The sequence below is a fragment of the Aethalodelphis obliquidens genome, unplaced genomic scaffold, assembly GCF_003676395.1.
Source record: "Aethalodelphis obliquidens isolate GAN/ISIS:26980383/991018 unplaced genomic scaffold, ASM367639v1 scaffold46, whole genome shotgun sequence".
NCBI classification, from domain to species: Eukaryota; Metazoa; Chordata; class Mammalia; order Artiodactyla; family Delphinidae; genus Aethalodelphis; species Aethalodelphis obliquidens.
In genome coordinates this window covers 4,940,549-4,959,703 of record NW_020837990.1, presented here as the reverse complement: position 1 = coordinate 4,959,703, position 19,155 = coordinate 4,940,549, and the positions used below count along the sequence as shown (strand labels likewise).

Sequence of the window (19,155 nt, the reverse complement as noted above, 5' to 3'; positions counted from 1 at the left end):
AGGTCACCCTGGCCGTCCATGCCTGTCAGCTACGCTTCACCGAAGCCCTTCCCAGCACTTCTCACAGGGACCTCTTCGGGTCTAACCCGCAGCCTTCCTGCTCTAGTCTTTGTATCCCCTTTTGTCACATGGAAGTCTTCTTGGAGTCCTGCTGTGCTCAGGAGGCACTCTCCCTTACCATGGCGTCTGCCTGCTTCCTGGCCACCTGGGAAGTGCCCCACGGTGGGGCTCCAACCTGAATACTGATCCTCAGCTCTGTCCACAGCGAAGGCCCAGCCCCCATCCCTAGTGAACTGAGACAGCCTGGTGAGAAGAGGCCAGAGGTGCCAAGCCCAGAGCACGTGCCGACCCAAGGAGCGCATCTGGGGCCACTGAAGGTGGCCAAGCCCCCAGGCCACAGGCCCGACCCAAGCAGGGAGGAGTGGTCCGGTCAGCTTACCCATCACTGTGAGGTTGAGCTGGCTCTCTCGATTGCCAGCAGGGAAGGTGGCAAACTCGCAGATGTAGACGCCCTCGTCCTCCAGCTCCAGGCGGGAAAGGCGAATGGTACCATCTGTGAAGGAGGGCCGTAGGAACTCCACGCGCTCGCGGTAGGGGGCCAGCACCGAGACGCCCATGGCCGGGTTGTAGATGGCCACGTTCTGCTTGGAGCCATTGGTGGCCTTCTGCCACGTGACCTGGGTGATCTTCACGCCGGGCAGCGGGTTGGCGAAGCTGCAGTGCAGCACCACGTCCGTGCCGATGAAACCGTACATGGAGTCGTTCACCTGGACCACCTGGGTGTGGGCGCCTGGTCGAGGGAGATGGCAGAGGGGGTTCAGGGACAGCCACAGCCCCCGCCCCAACTCCCTGTGCACTGGTCTTCTATTTTCCAGTAGTCATTATTTTAAAAATTCTGACTCTAAAATAGTAATTGCTCGTTATAGAAACACTGTTGTGGGCAATACTAAAATATACTGAGAAGAAAACGACAACAACCCGTGATCCCACCACTCAGACATATCACTGATCATCTGATAGGAAGTGTTCTCTTTTACATTCTTCTCTATATATCCAGGTAACCATCCGGTTTTTTTACACAAAATCAGAAGCGTACCGTAATCTGTTCCATAAACTGTCTTTTCACTTAGTGATATATCATCAGTGTCGCTCCATGGCAGTAAATACCGTCCACACCCTGATTTTTGAGGAGGGTTGAATGTGCTGTTTTTTGAGCAGAGGCTCAGCAGAGGAGCCACCAGCTGCTTCACCTTCCTGGGCCTCGGTTCCCTCGTCTGATAAATGGGGCGGGTAATGCAGTCCTCTCTAGCTCACAGGTTGCTAGGAGAACCAAATGGTACGACGGATGAGAAAGTGTCAGGAGGCAGGAAGCGCTGGGGGAGCACCGGGGCCCACAGTGGCCATCATTATGGCCACCTCCACTCAGGAAGGGCTGAGGGCCCGGGCCCTGGGGTGCACTGGCTTGGCCCCTCTTACCCAGCAAGGCGGCTGCACGAGGCTCCGCCTCTCTGGCTCTAACTCGCCTTCACAATCAAGCCTGGATGTCTTAACTTGGCATCTGACGTCCTCATCACCTGGGTCCTGCCTTTCTGTCCACGTCTCTCCATACATGAGGCCTTCCAACCGGGTCAGACTGGACCCCTGCTCAGAACGTGCCATATTTCTGTGTTTCCTTCTCCCTCTTCCCATTTAGGTATCAATTTCTGAGTCTATTATCAGCACTGGAGTCACGTCAATGAGCGATTCAGTCCCAGCCTCCAAGGAGCACAGAGCCGTAGATGCTACGTGTCTAGGCCTGTTCCTCTCGTTCCCTGGAAGGCCCTGCCCCTTTCCCACCTATGGATATCCCACTCAGGCCGCCTCCTTTGGGAAGCCTCCCTGATCCTCCCAACCCTATTACAGCTCTTTTCTGCCTGGGAATGTGGTTGTTGACACCTCTGGCTTCTCCTCTGCCAGACGGCGAGCTCCTCCAGAGCAGCGTCTGTGTCTTTTCCATCCCTGTAGCCCCAGCGCCTAGCCCATTATCTGGCACACAGTAGGTGCTCAGTAAATATTTGTGGCCAGACAAATGGCACCGGAAGCCGTGAGAGGAGAGGTTTGCAAGAGGGAGGGAGTGATCAGTGGCATCGAATGAATGAATCAATTCCCTCTAGTCTCCCGACCGACTTTGCTTTATTCCATCTCAAGTGGCTTCTGTTTGAGCTTTTCCTTAACTCTGAACTTGGCTCAGTCATTCACTCCAGTGGGCTCGCTCCTGAGCTCTGTCATCAGCCATCCTTCCATTCTTATTTCACTCAGTTACTTTATTGAGTGCCATCAGTAACATCAGTTTCAGGCCCTGGACTGACCCAGAGCCCGAGGGATGGCCTAAACGCGCCCCCCCCACCCCCAACTAAGGGAGTCTGCTGTTGCAGACTAGGAACTCGGGGCTTATGCCTGCCTCTGCGTGATGGAGGTGTGAGCAGGCCAGACTCTTCTGAAGGGTCCCGAGACCATGGTCAGTGAAGTATGCTGGCCCCCACGCCTCCCCTCAAGAAGGTACAGGCCAGGTCTCTCCAGGCACTGCGGTATCCCCTGTGTTTGGCACACAGTAGGCACTCAAGACATGCCTGCTGAATAAGTACATCTTTGGCCCTCCAAGCTAGGCCCTCGCCACGCTCTGAAAGCTTCCCTGATGGTTCCCTCCTCTATGCCCGCTCACGTCCACACAGCCCTTCAAGGTCCACCTGGGGTACCACTACCCCACCCCTCCAGCCGTCCCCTTGGCCGGTCTGGGGGGTTCTGACATGTCCCTGGTGGAGAACACTGTGGGCTGGTGGGAGAACCATGCCGGAGACACCCAGTAGGGGGTCAGGAGGGCTGGCTTCTAGCCCGGCTCCGTCTTGAGCTCACCCTGGCACCTTGGCGGGTCACTTCCCCTTCCCGAGCCCTCTTTTCCTCCCCTGTAAGGGAGCAGGCTGGACTCCACGATGCCAATGGTCCCTTCTGGCCAGTCTGATTCCCTGAACTGCAGCCCAGCCCAGCTGTGGCCTCACCCCAGACACAGACGCACAGTGAAGTCAGTGGGCCAGTAAGCCCAGTACTCCTGCTGACTGGCCAGTTGGCAAGCGGCTAAGCCCTAGGCCTTCCAGCAGGGTAAGTGGGTGCTCCCTCCAACACGCCCAGCCTCTACTCACCAAGCCTGCTGGAGGCTGCCCAGCAGCTGAGATAATGTGGGTATAATTGGGGAACTTTCACCACACAAAGCCGGGAACAGGAAAAGCCAGTTGGGAAGGCTCGGGCCACGGTGGGGGTGTGGGTAGGGGTGTGGGCACCAGGATCTACCTTGGGATTGGTACCAGGGCACAGTGGGGCCTACAATGGGACACAGCCCACCAAGTCCGCTGCCACCCCATCTCCTTTCACCCACTGGGGATGTAGGGACAGGCAGCGTTCAGGGCCTGGAGCACAGGCTGACATTCGCCACGTCCTCAGCAGTGACCTCACTCTGCAGAGCTGTGAGCTAGGAGGGGAGACGGCTGACTGCGGCCTGGGCGTGGGGAGGAGAGGCTTCTGCGAGGGGCTCAGGTGCCCCAGAAGCCCCCTCTCATCAGCGCCTCACCAGGCTGAGGTGGCCCTCCCCATCCCACGTCTGTTTTGGGGTTGAGGCTGCTGTCTCCTCTCCTGTGTGACTCTCCCAGAAGCAACCCCATGGCAGGCGGGGCAGCGAGGAAGGTGCCTGGGTGCCCGCTCACTGCGCACTAAGGGGGTTCCCTGGGCTCCTGCCCCTCTGCCCCCGTGATGAGCGGGCAGGCGGGCGGGAGGACCTCTAAGGAGCCGGCAGGTGCATCCTGACATGGGCCTCTCTGCCTACAGCTTACTGTTAGCCTTGTCTGCTATTTCCACTGTAAGCATCTTTGCCACAGATGCCTTTGCCACATTTCTTGCCGCATAACTAATTGTCCATAAGTCAATTTTGCCGAAAAAGATAAAATAATAAAGTATAAATGAGGGACATTAAAAAGGCCATAATGAAACAGGAGAAATGAGTAACAAAATTAAAAAGACCTTATTGTAAAATATAAAATATTTGAATTTAAAATGTGTGTAGGGACTTCCCTGGTGGTGCAGTGGTTAAGAATCTGCCTGCCGATGCTGGAGACACAGGCTCGATCCCTGGTCCGGGAAGATCCCACATGCCGAGGGGCAACTAAGCCCGTGTGCCACAACTACTGAGCCCACGCACCACAACTACTAAAGCCCGTGTGCCCTAGGGCCCACGTGCCGCAACTACTGAGCCTGTGTGCTGCAACTACTGAAGCCCGTGCACCTAGAGCTCGTGCTCTGCAACAAGAGAAGCCACCGCAGTGAGAAGCCCACACACTGCAACGAAGAGTAGCCCCCGCTCACTGCAACCAGAGAAAGCCCGTGCACAGCAATGAAGATACAATGCAGCCAAAAATTAAAAATAAATAAATAAATAAATAAAATGTGTGTAGATGCATGGCAATACCGTGCAAAGAACTGATTTTCTTTTGTGGGTTGTACTTGTCTAAGCAGTAAGCACTTGTCTTCCAAGTCTTTCGTTTATATTATTTTATACATTTGTTGATTCGTCTCCTCATTTGGTATCGAACTTTTTCTTTTCTGCTAAAATGTCTTCCTTCATTCAGAGAGGTATCAGTTTCCGAACACTAGGGTGCATGTTTTTTATTTTTTTTTATTTTTATTTTTATTTTTTTGGCGGTATGCAGGCCTCTCACTGTTGTGGCCTTTCCCGTTGCGGAGCAACAGGCTCCGGATGCGCAGGCTCAGCGGCCATGGCTCACGGGCCCAGCCACTCCGCAGCATGTGGGATCTTCCCGGACTGGGGCGCGAACCCGTGTCCCCTGCATCGACAGGCGGACTCTCAACCACTGTGCCACCAGGGAAGCCCAGGGTGCATGTTTATAACTGAACTTTGTGTTGCGTCGGGAGAGCCTCTGCACTGCTGTGTGCTCTCAGCACATTGTCTTACGTCCATTGATAGACTTTCCAAAAAGTTCTATGGGAAATGTAGGCTCAACTCTGTGCCTTTGAGGCCCTTGACCTCTTTCTCCTCCAACTTAGTGTGTTTCAAAATACAAAACCAACTCTTGGGGAAAACCATCATCTTCTGTCAGCTTGATAAAGCCATCAGTAACGTCACTAACTGGAAGAAACGCTAGCGCATCTCAACTAGTTGAAACCGAACTGTCAAACCAAACTGTCAACCAGTTATTTTCTCTTTCATGGCAAAATTGCCTCAAGGCCAATTAGTTATGTGGCAAAATGTCTGCAGTAAAAATGTTTTTGGTGAAAGCACCTAGAACCGCTGCTCTTAGCAGGGCCGGTGAGGCGACCCTGGCGGGTGGGCATAAGGGAACGCTTGGAGTATGGGGTTTGGGGTCAATGAGGGCGGGGATCCTAGAGTTGTGGAACTGGGAGGGGCTGAGAAGACTGGTAAGGGCTGAAGACCCTCCCTTACCTTTCCCCCCACTTTAGGCTTAGGGACCCGGAACCCAATCCACGTGTCTTGGTTGGGGGATGCGGGGGTGAGGGGAGTATGTCCCTCATTGTTTAGATTGGGCAGATCGGGAGGCTTTCAGAGAGCGGGGCACACTCTACCCCAGTGGCTCTGACAGCCAGGGTCAGACTGCTGCAGGCGCCACTGAAAAGTGAGAAAGGGCTAGTTGAGGGCGGGGACCCAGGAGAAGGGCCCTCCTCTGTGCATTGTAAGCCTTTTTTGGAAGGCCTGAGAGAAGGGGTGCACTGCAGGGGAGTCCCCTGGGAGACCACACAGCCCCTCTCCTCGGCTGGTCCGTGCCTCTCCACCAAGCACTCCAGCCCTGACAGCCCGAAAACTGATGCTTATGTCTCCCCTACCTTGCCCAAGCTCCTCCCACCCTCTGAAGAGAAGGTAGTATGGTGGGTTGTGAAGAGCCAGACAGTGTGGGTTTGCATGCCCCCTCCGTCACCTACGAGCTGTGAAAATTTGGGCAAATGCCTTAACCTCTCTGTGCCTCAGTTTGCACTGAGGAAGCACATCTGTAAAATGGGGATTATAATAATACCTATTGTAAAAGTTGTTGTAATGATTAAACGAGTAAATGTGAAACTCGAGGACAGCACTTAGCACAAAATTAAATGCTCAGTAAATGTTAGTTGCTATCATCATCATCACCACCATCAACATCACCATCAACACCATCATCACCATCACAATCACCATCATCCTCATCATCATTTCTCATTTATGAAGCAGGAGGCCTCCCTTCCCGGAACTTCATTCAACAAATATTTATCGAGGGCTTCCCTGGTGGCGCAGTGGTTGAGAGTCCGCCTGCCGATGCAGGGGACGCGGGTTCGTGCCCCGGTCCAGGAGGATCCCACGTGCTGCAGAGCGGCTGGGCCCATGAGCCATGGCCGCTGAGCCTGCGCGTCCGGAGCCTGTGCTCCGCAATGGGACAGGCTACAGCAGTGAGAGGCCTGCGTACCGCAAAAAAGAAAAACAAACAAAAAAACCCACAAATATTTATCGAGCACCTACGCAGTACTAGGCACTCTATGTGTGCTTCTAGTCCCCCTCTTCCAGGAAGTCCTTCTGGACTCCTCCTACTTAGCTGACACGTCTATTCATTGCCCAACTGCATATAACATGAATCTGTATGCTTTTTTTTTCCTGGCATGTGTGTTTAGCATGTTTTCTACTGTACAGGGGACACAGGTTCGAGCCCTGGTCCGGGAAGATCCCACATGCCGTGGAGCACCTAAGCCCATGCACCACAACTACTGAGCCTGAGCTCTACAGCCCGAGAGCCACAACTACTGAGCCCATGTGCCACAACCACTGAAGCCTGTGTGCCTGGATCCCGTGTTCCGCAACAAAAGAAGCCACGACAATGAGAAGCCCGCGCACCGCAATGAAGACTGGCCCCCACTCGCCGCAACTAGAGAAAGCCTGCACACAGCAACAAAGACCCAACACAGCCAAAGATAAATAAATAAATTAATTAAAAAAAATAGACTCAGGTTCTCAATCTAACGCTCCAGGGTCTCATTCTGGGTGGTGTCCCTCCTGTGTAATCTCAGTGCCTCCATTGCTCCTGTGGAGAAATGGCACAAAAATACCAGTTACAATAGTGCAGCCACAGTGCCTGCGGGCTACCTGTGCGGGGCTTGGCGGGCAGGTGGGTCAAGGGGCTGGGGGCCAGGGCTGGAGCCCACATTGGAGTCCAGTGACTACGTGTCAGGTGCAAGGTCAGAAACAGGGACTTTTGGGAGCCAAGGCTGGGGGCACCTGCAGGAGGCTGCTATGTACAGAGCAGGAAAAAGCCAGGGTGGTAGGGAGTGAGGGTGAAGAGATCCACTGAGACCTGTGTCCTTGGCAGAGGGGTTCTTTTTTTTCTCTCTCCAGTTTTCTTATTCTTTTTTTAAAAATGCTATTTAATTAATTACTTAATTAATTATTTTTCTCTGTGTCTGGTCTTAGTTGTGGCACGTGGGATCTTCGCTTGGGCTCTTCATTGCGGCATGCAGGCTTCTCTCTAGTTGTGGCGTGTGGGCTCCAGAGTGTGCGGGCTCTGTAGTTTGCGGCACGTGGGCTCTCTAGTTGAGGCACGTGAGCTCAGTAGTTGTGGCCTGGGGGCTTAGTTGTCCCATGGCATGTGGGATCTTAGCATCCCCTGCATTGGAAGGCAGATTCTTTACCACTGGACCACCAGGGAAGTCCCAGCAGAGGAGTTCTTACATCCTAAGGATACCAAAGAATGAGTCTGTTTCTTTTCCTGACCTCATGCCCTGCCTATTTTCTCCCTGGCCACCCTATGAGCTCCAGGGTCTGGGACCCAGGTCCCGGGGACCTGTGCATACGTGCCTCAGTTTCCCCACTGGCGCTGGGGTCGGGCAGTTTGGGCTGCCTTCGTGGCTTCTCAGAAGTGCTGAGCCAACAAGGCAGGCATCAGGCCTGCCCCCGAGACGTCACGGACCTGCAAAAGCCCCAGCTCAGCAACAAAACACAAAGGCTCCTCAGCTGTGGCCGACAAACCTGCTCCCCAGGGCCCTGCCCGCCCGCCCTGCCTGCCATCGAGCTAATCCGAGGCTGGGGCCACGGGTTCCCACGCAGCGGGGTGTGGCCCAGAGCGGGGGCTGCTCTCCTCCCCGTACCCACCTCGACCAGTCTGTCCCCACCTTTGAAACCTCAGACCCCTCTCTCCCTAGCCGAGCAAGCTGGGACTGGGCCCACGTGGTGGGTGAAGGGGAGGGCCGGGGCCGGGGGATTCAGAGGTTTCTGGCACAGGCTACCTCTTCTTCGGTGCCCCGTTCCTTTCCTGAGACTCTGCCCGGGTGCGCTCAGTTGGGTGGGCTGAAGTGGCAGGCCTGGCCTGGGTGGGAGGCACTGGGCCCTGCAGAAGGGGCCTCTCTGAAATCGGCATCCTTTGGGATCCATCTCTAGGGCTTTCCAGGGATGCTCCCCTGTTCCCTGCCCTGGAACTGGTAGAAAGGAACAGGAAATCCGGTGAGAAACCAGCTAAGTGGTAAGTGGGAATGACTCACCCATTGGAGGGGGGAGAGCCTCCAGACGAAACCCTGCTGAGTCAGCACAGGGACCTCAAGGTTATAGGTCCCCTCCTCCCAGTGCAGCGACTTCTCCGAATGTCAACTCCCAGGGCTGCCTAGCTCCTCACTTTCTGGTGTCACGGCCTAACCTCATGGAGGAGAGGCTAGTGAGGTAGAGGGTGAGATTCGGAAGGAATCCCCTTCCTACGGTCCCCTCCTCTGGGAAGATTTTCCCAATCAGTGTCGCCTGGACCCGATCGTTCTGCCAGCAAGAACCCACATGAGCAGGGCTCTCACTGAAGTCCTTTGAGCTTGTCCTGTCTTGTATCTATGCCCTGGGCATGTTTCCCTATTAGTTCTGGAGCTCCCCAAGTGCCCAGGCTGCGTCTCCAGCCTCCAGCCTCCCCTCTACATCCAGGATGGGGTCCGGGGTGAGCCAGGGCAGAGGGCTCAGTGAGGAAACAGAGAAGTGGCAGCTGGCCCAGCTCTCGTCCCTGCACCCCTAGCCCCCCCTCACTGGGCCTGGACATGGCAAGAAGGCGTGAGGGCCGAGTCCAGGCTGAGCAGCCCGGCCCGGTGCCACTGTTAGCTCAGCACTAATGCCTCCCCGGCCTCCTGCAGTGCAGGGGCTTTGCCTGGTGGGATTCTCTCTGGGAGCAGTGCCTATCGGGACGGCCCCAGGTGTCCTGGAGCCTTGCGTCCCCTCCACATCCACCTTACCAGCAGAGGTGCTAACATCCCATGATCCCACAGCCAGGGGCTAATTGCTACTGTCCGAACCCAGGCGTCTCCACCCCTCATCTGGGGTCACAGCAACTGCCAATGTTTTCCTCTTGGCTAATGCACACCCTCCTCAACGCCCCACATGGAGCTGGTTAATGATGGGCTGTGGGGCTGGCGCCCGGCGCCTGGGGCGGGTGAGCACAGTGCCTGGGAGAGCAGGGGGCGCGGCAGCCTGGGAAGAGCCCCAGAAGGAGCCAGAGTGGAAGCCCGGGATCTTCCAGACGGGCTGGGCGGGCCCTGCTCTCTGGCAGTGCGGAAGCCCCCGGGGAGCGGTGGCGGTGGGGCCTGCTCTGGTCCCATCTCTCCCTGAGCCCTAGGAGGATAGGTTGGGGGTTGGGGATGAATCAGGGAGCTGGGTGTTGCCTTCTCCCACTGAGGAGCAAGTGGCCAGGGACACCTGGACGGCTCTCCTCCAAGCCTGTTTTCACACTGGCTGCCCATCCCCAAAGCCCAGGGTAGGCTGGTCTTGAGCAGCTCCTGACTCCACTCCTGGCATCCCAGAAACAGGGAGCCTCTCTCGGCTCTGCCCCCTCCGTCTCTAGCCTTCAGGCTCCACCTCTCGGTCCTCTCTGCACTGCTCATCCCGTACCTGTCACCTTTCCTCTGGCCGGATGGTGGGAAGGGAGGGTACTTACTGGAAATTGGGAGAGGTGGGCTCTGGCCCCCACTACTTGGTCATTTTTTTCTGTACGGCATTAGATAGGGCAGTTTGCTTCTCTGACCTTAGTTTCCTTTTCTGTAAAACGAGAGTGCTGGATCCCATGTCTCTGGAGGACTCCACTTTGGACGTCACCTGTCCAGCTCTCTCTCTGCCCCTGCTCTGCACCTTCCCTGGATCAGCCTCTGGAACTTCTCTACCAAGCGGGTGCTCTACCTCTGTATACTGCCCATCTCCTCCAAGAAGACCTCCCAGATTAAGTGGAATGCCAGGAAAATCCAGGCTGCACGACGGCAGAGCCGGGGCACACAGGGCTCTTCCACGGCCACGTAATCACCAAGCGCAGCTGGCGCTAGCTCCTAAATGCTTCTGAATCCACCTTTGTTCTCCATCCCCACCGGCCCCGATCCAGACTCCTCCTAAGTTCCCTCCCTCCGGCTCAGCCCCTTTCCTACCCACCCGCACCTCCAGCAGAAGCTCACTTCCTTATTTTCTCAACATTCCTGGGCCGGGAACCCCCAGTGAAGTAAATCCCAACCCCTTTCCTTTGAACCCAGCACTTACCATCTCATCCCTGCCGCCCTTCTTCTCCCCAGGCCTTGCCCCTGGTGCCGGCCACCATCATCTCTTGCCCAGTCTACTGTACTATAATGCCAAGGACACATACCTGCCTCCAGGCTTCCCCCTCTAATCCATTTTCTGCTCTCTAAAATACAAAGCATTCTCGATTTAAAACCCTTCCATGGCTTCCTACAGCCCTCAGGATCAAGTCCAAAGTCCTTTTGGGCTCTGGACCTCATCTCGGGCATCCGAGACTCCAGCTGCCTCTCCCCTGCCTGCTCTCTCTCTCCTGCCATGTGGGACGAGACCACCAGTTCCCTGCCACATTCTTCCTTCCATTAAAAACACATACCCCGGGGCTTCCCTGGTGGCGCAGTGGTTGAGAGTCTGCCTGCCAATGTAGGGGACACGGGTTCGAGCCCTGGTCTGGGAATATCCCACATGCCGCGGAGCAACTTGGCCCGTGAGCCATAACTACTGAGCCTGCGCATCTGGAGCCTGTGCTCCGCAACAAGAGAGGCCGCAACAGTGACAGGCCCACACACCGCGATGAAGTGTGGCCCCCACTCGCCGCAACTAGAGAAAGCCCTCCCACAGAAACGAAGACCCAACACAGCCAAAAAAAAAAAAAAAAATTAATTAAAAACAAAACAAACAAACAAACAAAAAACAATAAAACCCACATACCCTGCTACCTGCCCACACCTCTTCATCCTTCCTGAATGACCTTAGCCTTGACTTTTGGAGAGGTTTTCCCCCTTCCCCCATGAGTGAGGTGTTCCTACATCCCGAGGGTCCCAGGACCTCAGCATACACCTGTCATAGCATTTCCCCTACTGAGCGGAAAGATCAGGACTTCAGCCCAGTGCCTGGCACCTAGTAAGCATAAGGGGGCCTCAAGTGGTTGGAGGAGGCTGTAGCCAGCTGGGGTCCCAGGCCAGGGTTAGCCATTTCTCAGGTCCGACTGCACCTTCCTGGAAATTGCACGTTAGCCAAGGAGGGGGGCCTGTACAGGAGGACACAGCATGGTGTGGCCAGGTAGGGCCGGAGGACAGAGACAGAAGGTGAGGCCTCACATCTGCACGGAAGGGAAGCAGGTCAGGGCCTGAATCTCCTCCTTCCTGACGGAAACCAGGAAGCTACACCCCCAAAGGGTGACCGCTGGTCTGCCCCCCAACCCCATATCCTCCGCTTGCTTCCCACTTGCCACCTCCTGATTCTTTCCTCTGTCCTCTGCCCCAGTTCCTAGCACCCGGCCCCACCTCCTTCCTCACTCCAGACGTAAGGTGAAAAATACTCTTCTCACCCAAGCGAGCTGCGGCCCTGAGGCCCTGAGGCCGGGCTCCTGAGGTCTCAGCCCTGCAAAGCCCGCACGCTCTCCAGCTCCACGCCCCTCACTACATAGCCTGGATTTCTCCCGGCCTGGTCAGGCTTTTGAGGCTTCAAAGACCTGGAACCACCTGGCTCTCAGGCCAGGATTCAGACAGGTCCCCTCTCTGTGGCCGACGCCGGCCGTCTCCACCCCGGCTGCAGCAGACGACATATCTCGCAGCAGACACACGGCAGCCCGGATTCCCCTCAGCAAATGTGTGTTTTTAATGACACATTTTGGGGAGTGTAGGCTGCAGCCTCCTCGGAAGGCTAGTGTGGGGTGGGAGAGGCTGGGGGCTGCCGAGAACACAGGGAGAATTCCCCAAGCCTCCCAAGGCTCCAGGGTGACAGATGCATTGTCCCAGCCCTGTGGGTTCCATGCCAGTGGTCACCACCTGTTTAGAAGTGGAGGTCTCTTGATCTACCTCTTACCAGGAGGGGCCTGTCGGATACCCCAGTGCCCAGCTCCAGACGCCCAGGCAGCTGCCTTCCCCAGTGGCAGGGGGCTGGGCCTGTACGGGGAAGGGAAGGCAGTCAGGTGGGTATATGGTACCAGTTTCAGGGAAGGCTCAATCTAAAAGGGCAGGGTTGGGGTGGGAGACTGATGGGGAAGCGGTTAAGAGGAATATGGCGGCGGGCGGGGGGACGTAAGTAATTCATTCATCCATGAGCACTGACTTTGGATGCAGAGAGACCCAGGCTTATATCAGCTCCTTATTCGCTGGGTGACTGGGCAAGTTGCATCAACCTCTCTGTGCTTCAGTTTTCTCATGGATAAAAGGGGAACACTTACAGGACTGTCTCCTGGGGTGGATGTGAAAATTAAATAATTCACATCAGTTCTTAGCACAGTGCTTGGCACAGTTATGCTACACAAGTGGTTGTATTATTGTCACTATTATAGTCTTGGGGAAAGGAGCTACCTAGGAGTCAGGTAAGCTGGTTTCCATCCCAGCTCTACCAACCCACCATGTGATCTCGGGCAAGTCCCTGTTGTGATTAGGCCACTCCCCCGGAGCAGGGGCCTCAGCCTCAGCACTGCTGACACGTGGGGCCTGATAACCCCTCGCCGTGGGGACCGTTCTGTGCACCGTGGGGCATTTATCAGCGTTGCTGGCCTCTACCCGCTCCACGCAGTAGCAGCCTCCCTCAGGTGTGACAGCCAGAAACATCTCTAGACATTGCCGAGTGTTCCCCGGGAGGCAAAACTGCCTCCAGTTAAGACCACTGGCCTAGAGGAAAGGGCAGGGAGCTCAGGCAGGGGTGTTGGGGTGTGGGATGCATGCGCAGGGCAGACCTTAGTCCGCTGGGTGAGGAGGGGAGTGGGGAAGAGGGTTGGGGGCACTCCGGAGGGGAAGTGTCCTGATCTCTCTCGGGGCAGAGGAGCTGCTGGCTCCTGTCTGGAGAGCCTGCTCCCGACCCGGTGGAGGAGGTGCGTGTTTGGGGGGAACAGGTGGAGAGAACAGGAGGCCTAGGGAGTTTGCACCTGACTGCTGCTTGCTGTCAGAACATGGGTGACAGGGTGGCGTGCAGTCCTCAGAGGACAGAAGAGCATGGGGAAGGGGGAGTCGGGGACAGGCGCAGACAGGGAGACACTCAGTGCCAAGAGGCCGCAAAGACAAAAGGGCTGTGTTTCTAAGAGCAGAAATGAGGTCGGCAGCATCTTCCTTCGGCTGGTAAACTGCTATCATTTCGGAAGGATTGTCACCTCATTTGGTTCCTGCTTAAGTGAAATCCACAACATGTGTTCTCTGCATTAGTGGAGTGCTTGTGCTTAATTAGTGGCAAATTCTTTCATATTAAAGTCATTAAGTTTTGCCGTTTGCTCCTCTCACCCCCGGCCTGGCTCGCCTCTGTCTTTCCTTTTAAGGCAGGTGGCCTGATTGCTTCTGTGCAGGTTGTTCAGCCTCGAGGCCTCAGGAGATGAGTGGGCATGCGCGCGCGCGTGCACACACACACACACACACACACACACACACACAAACACCACCCCTCCCTGTGGCATCTACAGCACCAGCCCTTGTGCCCATCCCACCCTGGACTGGCATTTTCGGCTCCCAGCACCTCCGTCCACACCCCAGCCTCCTCCACATGGGCTGGCAGCTCTGTGTCCTGTCGCCCCCGCCCACCCCGCCTCTGGGGGCTCCTCCTGGGCAAGGCTTTAGGGTCAGAATTCTTCCTGCCGGGAGGGACTCTAGGGCTGCAGTGGGAGGGATCGTCCAGGCTGCAGGGTGGGTGGGGCCGCTGCTGCTCAGAGGACAATGACAGGGCGGCAGGACTACACTGGACTTGCCCTGCTGGTGCAGCATCGAGGGTCTCAGGAGGGATGCTGGGGTTCGGGGGGGAGACACAGGAAGGCCTCGGTCTCACTGGTCCCTAGTGCTGAAACGCAGCCGCCTCTGCGAAGATGCTTTGTAGCCACAGCACAGTGGCAACCCTGGACTCCTGGCAGGGCGTGGGGGTCAGTGATTAGGGCCCAGGACAACCTCTTCCCCTCTACCTGCTTCTGAAGAGGCTTAAGAAGGAGAAGGGGCCTGAGAGGGAGAAGGTGGCTGCTGCAGGCACCAGACTTGCTATTTCATCCCTGGGCAGGACACATGGGTCCGTCTGGACCAAATGAGCAATACTGTAGCCACATTGCAGCCCAAGGCTTAGCTCAGACGTAATACTGCCAGGCAGGGCAGGAGGGGCCAGGTCTCTGCTGGGCCCCCTCCCTGTACAGATGGTACAAGGACAGAGCCAGGCCTTGGGCGTTGGCTCCTGGGACGCTTTCTGTTGACTGTGGGGATGGGGGATGGGAAGAGGGTGCTCCCGGGCCTGCAGACGGGGCCTCCTCTGCCTCTGGACTCGGGTGCAGGGGAAGTGTCTCGGGTGCAGCAGAAGGGCCCTTCCCTGCACAGCCCCTCCTTGGTGAAGCCCCTCCTGAATGTCTGGGTTGCCACAACCTGGCCCCAGACGTCAGCAGGTCAGCCTCCCTCTCCACACCTCCCAGTTCAGGACTGTCTCCATCCCCCGAAAGCCTTCCGTGCCACCCTATGAGCTCCGCTCCTGGGCTTCAGGCGGGCGGGGAGCAGTCTTGACCTCACGCACACTGGGCAGCATTAAACCTCCGTACTGGGCAGGGTCTAGGGTGCAGACAAGAGGCGAGGGCAGGAAGCAGGGAACCGGCAAATGCTCGGGTCACAGTTTCTCTCTGATTGACCTTCTTCAGCTAGTGTTGCCCCAGGGGCCTCCCCTAAAGGGTCTCCAGTGGGGGGCTGGAGCTGGGCCAGGAAGGCAGGCCGCTAGGGTCCCTCAGGTCAGGGCCGAGGGCCTGCTGGGGTAGAGAGGAGGAGGTAAACCTCAGTCCTTATGCTCCCTTGGCCGATGGGAGAACCCAAACCCCACAGAGGAGACACTTCCCGATGCCTCAGAAATTCGGACTTCGTTCTGGGTAGCATTTGAATGAGGCCTGGGGTGGCCTGGGTCACGGGATGCAACAGGTGAGCAGAACTTTGGGAAAAGGGAAGAGAGAGTCTTTCAATGGTCCTTCCGTCACATCCAGAACACCCTCCCCTTGTACACCCCCACGCTCAACCCACTCTGGCTCAGCTGCAACCCCCAGCCCCGCTTCTCTCCCCAGTGCACGGCTCAAGTGAAAATGACCATTTCTCCTCCAAACATAAGCAGGAGGTGCTGGATCCCCAACCTCTCTAACACCCCTTAGCTGTGACACCCCCAACTCACTGTTACCCCAGCGGTAACCCAGAATAGCATCCTCCTCAAGCCGCAGTATGAACCCCCAAACCAGCCCCAGCCAAGTCGCCGTGTCAGTGCCAACCTAGACCGCAGACCTGGGTCACGACCCTAACACTTGTGCTAACCTCTTCCTGGTTTTAACCACAGAGTGAAGCACAATCCTGCATGTGGTTCTAACCTCAGCTCACTCCAGATCTGAACTCAGCCTCAGCTCTGTGGTACCCCGGAAGGAAGGCAGTCACAGAGCACAGTTTTTTTCCTACCCAGTAATCCCCGACTGGGGTGGCCAGAGAAAGCAGGGTCTTCAAAGGGTCCTGACATCAAGTTGCAGGGATAGGCTGGCTGAGCTAGAAGGCCTCCCTCTGTGGGTGGATCTGCCTGACGGGGGGCTCATCCTGCTCTCTCCCCACGCCACCCCATAGCCCAGGACCTTGTAGACATGTCTAGTTCCTGGGCTGTCCCTTCCCCGGCGCCCAGGAGGCTGAAAGGGGTGGTGATGGGGTACATGCTACCCAGTTTGTCCTGCTGTGATTTCAGCAGCAGCCGTCACTAGCAGTGGGACCCACGATCACGTCCCACACGTTCCCCGAAGCCCAGCCTGTTTCACCTGTAAAACGGGCCTGAGCACATCCACCTCTTGGGCCAGGGAAAGGATGGAGTGAGGGCATCTGTGCCAAATGACCCCTCCTGCCTGGCCCCACGGGGCTGCCATCTTCCCTCCCCCTCGTTTCTCCTCCACTTCCTTTGTCAGCGGCGCTGAAATCATCACCCTCTTCTTGGCAAAATGCTGAGAGGAGAAGGTCCCTGCCATTGTCACAGCCTGTCCTCTTCCCACCCTGTCGGGCCAGGGCAGGTGGGGTGAGAGGGAACCCAAGAGGCAGGAGGCGAAAACCCCAAGCCCTGGTCACTTCCCCCCAGCCCTGCCCACTCTCCCCTGACATGGGCAGTGCCGTCGTTTCGACTGGGGGGGTGGTCTTTCCCATTCTCCCCACCCTCTCGCCCCCGCCATCCCTCTGCCCAACATGAATCTATCAGGAACCTCGCCCAGTCCCACTTCCAGCTCAGACTTGTTAGGGTTCCAGGAGTCACTGGGTAGGGGCCCGGCATGCCAGGACCTGCTTCTCGTCCTGCCTTGCAGAGAGAGCTAGCACGTAGTCAGCAGGGCACAATACCCAGCGGCGGGGATGCAGCCCAGCCTCTGCGGCCACCTGCTTCCCTTCCCTTCCCCGCCCTCCCTCTCCTTCCCATTCCCATGCCCTCCTCGCCCTGCCCACCGCATTGCCGAGAGCGGCCCCCAAAAGCCAGGAGCGGCCCCTGGCGGGATGCGTATGCGTGTGGTGGGGAGCAGATCCCCACGTTCTACTAAGTCTGGGAAGGGTGTTGCCTGCTACCCACAACTGTCCCAAGGCTGAGCCCAGCCCCTTAGCACAGAAGCCAGGGGTCTCACATGCTCCCCTCCCTCCCTAGCACAGAAAGTACCAAAGGATGACGTTCCCTGCCGGGCCCCTGCCAGCCCCCTGCCAGTGGACGGTAAGAACAGTTAACACATGTATATTACCTGTCTGTGCCAGGCCGAGGTCTGAATGTCTACAGATATTAACTCACTTAATCCTCACAACAACTCCGGGAGCTACGTACCATTTATTGTCTCTATCTTACAGATGAGGAAACAGAGAGGTCAAGTAACCTGCCCAAAGTCACATAGTCAGTGAAGCCTATTTGACACGGCAGGCTGGCTCCAGAGGCTATGCTCCTCAAAACAACACCGGCTGCCCGTGGCCTCCCCCCTCCCCCCTCCATGAGGAGACGAGTGGCCAGCACACACCTACCGAGCCCCAGAATCGTGGGTGAGGGTGCACGTGACACCTGGGACCCTTGTCTGTTGGCAGCCATGCTGATGGGGCTGGGAAGGGCTCTTCGTTGGGAAGGCAGACACCATCCCCCCTCTCATCCAGGCTCTGGGTGAGGCTGAGCCCCCCAACACCACTCCTAGCGGGACTACTGGGCCCAGGGCAGCCCTGGCCAAAGGGATAATTCTGGGCACTCCCAAATCATTCTTCCTCTGCTCTCTTTTCCTCCCAGTCCAGGAGCTAAGAAACTCGACTTCCAGTCTGATCTCTGGCTCTGGATCTTCCTCTTTCTGTCCCTGGGATTCCGCACCTGTGAAGCCTGGTGTTCACATCTTCCCCCAGGGCCTCCGGGGATGTGGAGCTAGGAGGACCAGGCGTGCAAAGGGCTAACGCTGGCCACCATCAGTTAAGCACCTATGATGTGTCAGGCATTGACATATATAACCTCACTTACTCTTCATCGCCATCCCCGGGTGTGCGGGGGGAGTCCCCTCAGCCTCGGGCCCAGACAGGAGAGTGACTGCAACCCCTGCCTTTCCCAAGGCCCCAGAAATGTCGGGTTTTTCTTTTCCTTCTCATTTCTCATCCCTGCTCCTCCCAGCTGGCCTGTACCACACTTCCACCACCACGTCGTCCCCTCCACAAGCCCCGCCCCATCCACTCTGGGTTATTAGCTACCTGAAGCCCCCGGAAGTGGGCAGCGGGTGCCAATGAAAAATGGGCAGACTCTTCATGTCCCTCCCTGAGCAGGGGGCTGGAGGGGGTACTTGGGGGCCCAGCTTAGCCCACAAGGTGAGCAGGAAGCTTGGACACATCTCCCAGCCAGCTCTACCAGCGGGCTTCCCATCAGAGGCTGCTGGGTGGGATGGCATGTCAAATTAGCTTAACGAGTGAGGCCCCAGCTTTAATTGGGGCCCTCTGCTTTGCAGTGCTGTCTCGGGCTTTCATTTTTAATGCTGGGAAAGGGTGGGTTTTCTTTCTCTCTCATTCCCATGCATTTTCACCCCGGCTAATGGCTCCTCACTCAGAAAGGCCCCTACAACTGCTAATTGGGTTTAATTACTGGGGTAATTAATGATGCTGTTGGAAAACTGAAATGTTGTGGGTGAATTCTGTGTATAAATAGATAGGAAAGTCAAAGGGACAGAGCACTCAGACAGACCCAGGGAGGAAGGACCAGGCTGAGAATCCTTCAGCTGTGGTGCATCCCCTTAGATGGGGACCATCTGGCCTAAGCTCCCACTTATAGGGGAGGAAACAGAGGTGCGGAGAAGAGCAACTCATCCAAAGTCGCCAGGAAGTTGGTGGGAACGGGGAAAGGGGGAGCTGGCAGGGCTGGGCCCTGGAAGAAGAGAAGTGGGAAGGTGTGACTGTAGCCACCTGGACTCAATACTGTGATAGCGGGTGTGAGAGTACCTGGGGACAGTTATCAGCCAGACACCGGCCCATAGCAATATACTGTGGTTGTTTCTCTTGTGGTTACAAAGGCCCTGCCTCTGGGTCATTAGATAAGCGAATAGCTCATCAAGCCGGGAGACAAGTCAGGTGTAGAAAGAAAGAGCGGTGGGCCGGTCGTGGAAGGCTACGGACCTCTACACCTCCTCTAGCTGCGATTCTCTCTCCTGTCTGGTCTGTATG

At 56.7% G+C, this 19,155-nt stretch overlaps 1 protein-coding gene across 9 annotated transcripts in view; it reads right to left on the bottom strand.

Moving 5' to 3' along the window:
- Positions 1-19,155, bottom strand: part of NECTIN1 (nectin cell adhesion molecule 1) — a 90,533-nt gene that overhangs the window by 37,980 nt on the left and 33,398 nt on the right. For 8 of the 9 annotated variants that reach the window (XR_003427797.1, XM_027082041.1, XM_027082044.1 and 5 more), the window contains exon 2: positions 440-790. Coding sequence is in view for 8 of the 9 variants with exons in the window: in XM_027082041.1 (XP_026937842.1) it covers positions 440-790 (351 nt within the window). In the remaining variant the exon portion in view is untranslated. Of the gene's footprint in view, positions 1-439; positions 791-1,096; positions 1,321-19,155 lie in introns of all 9 variants that reach the window. The other variant, XM_027082043.1, reaches the window with a different exon arrangement.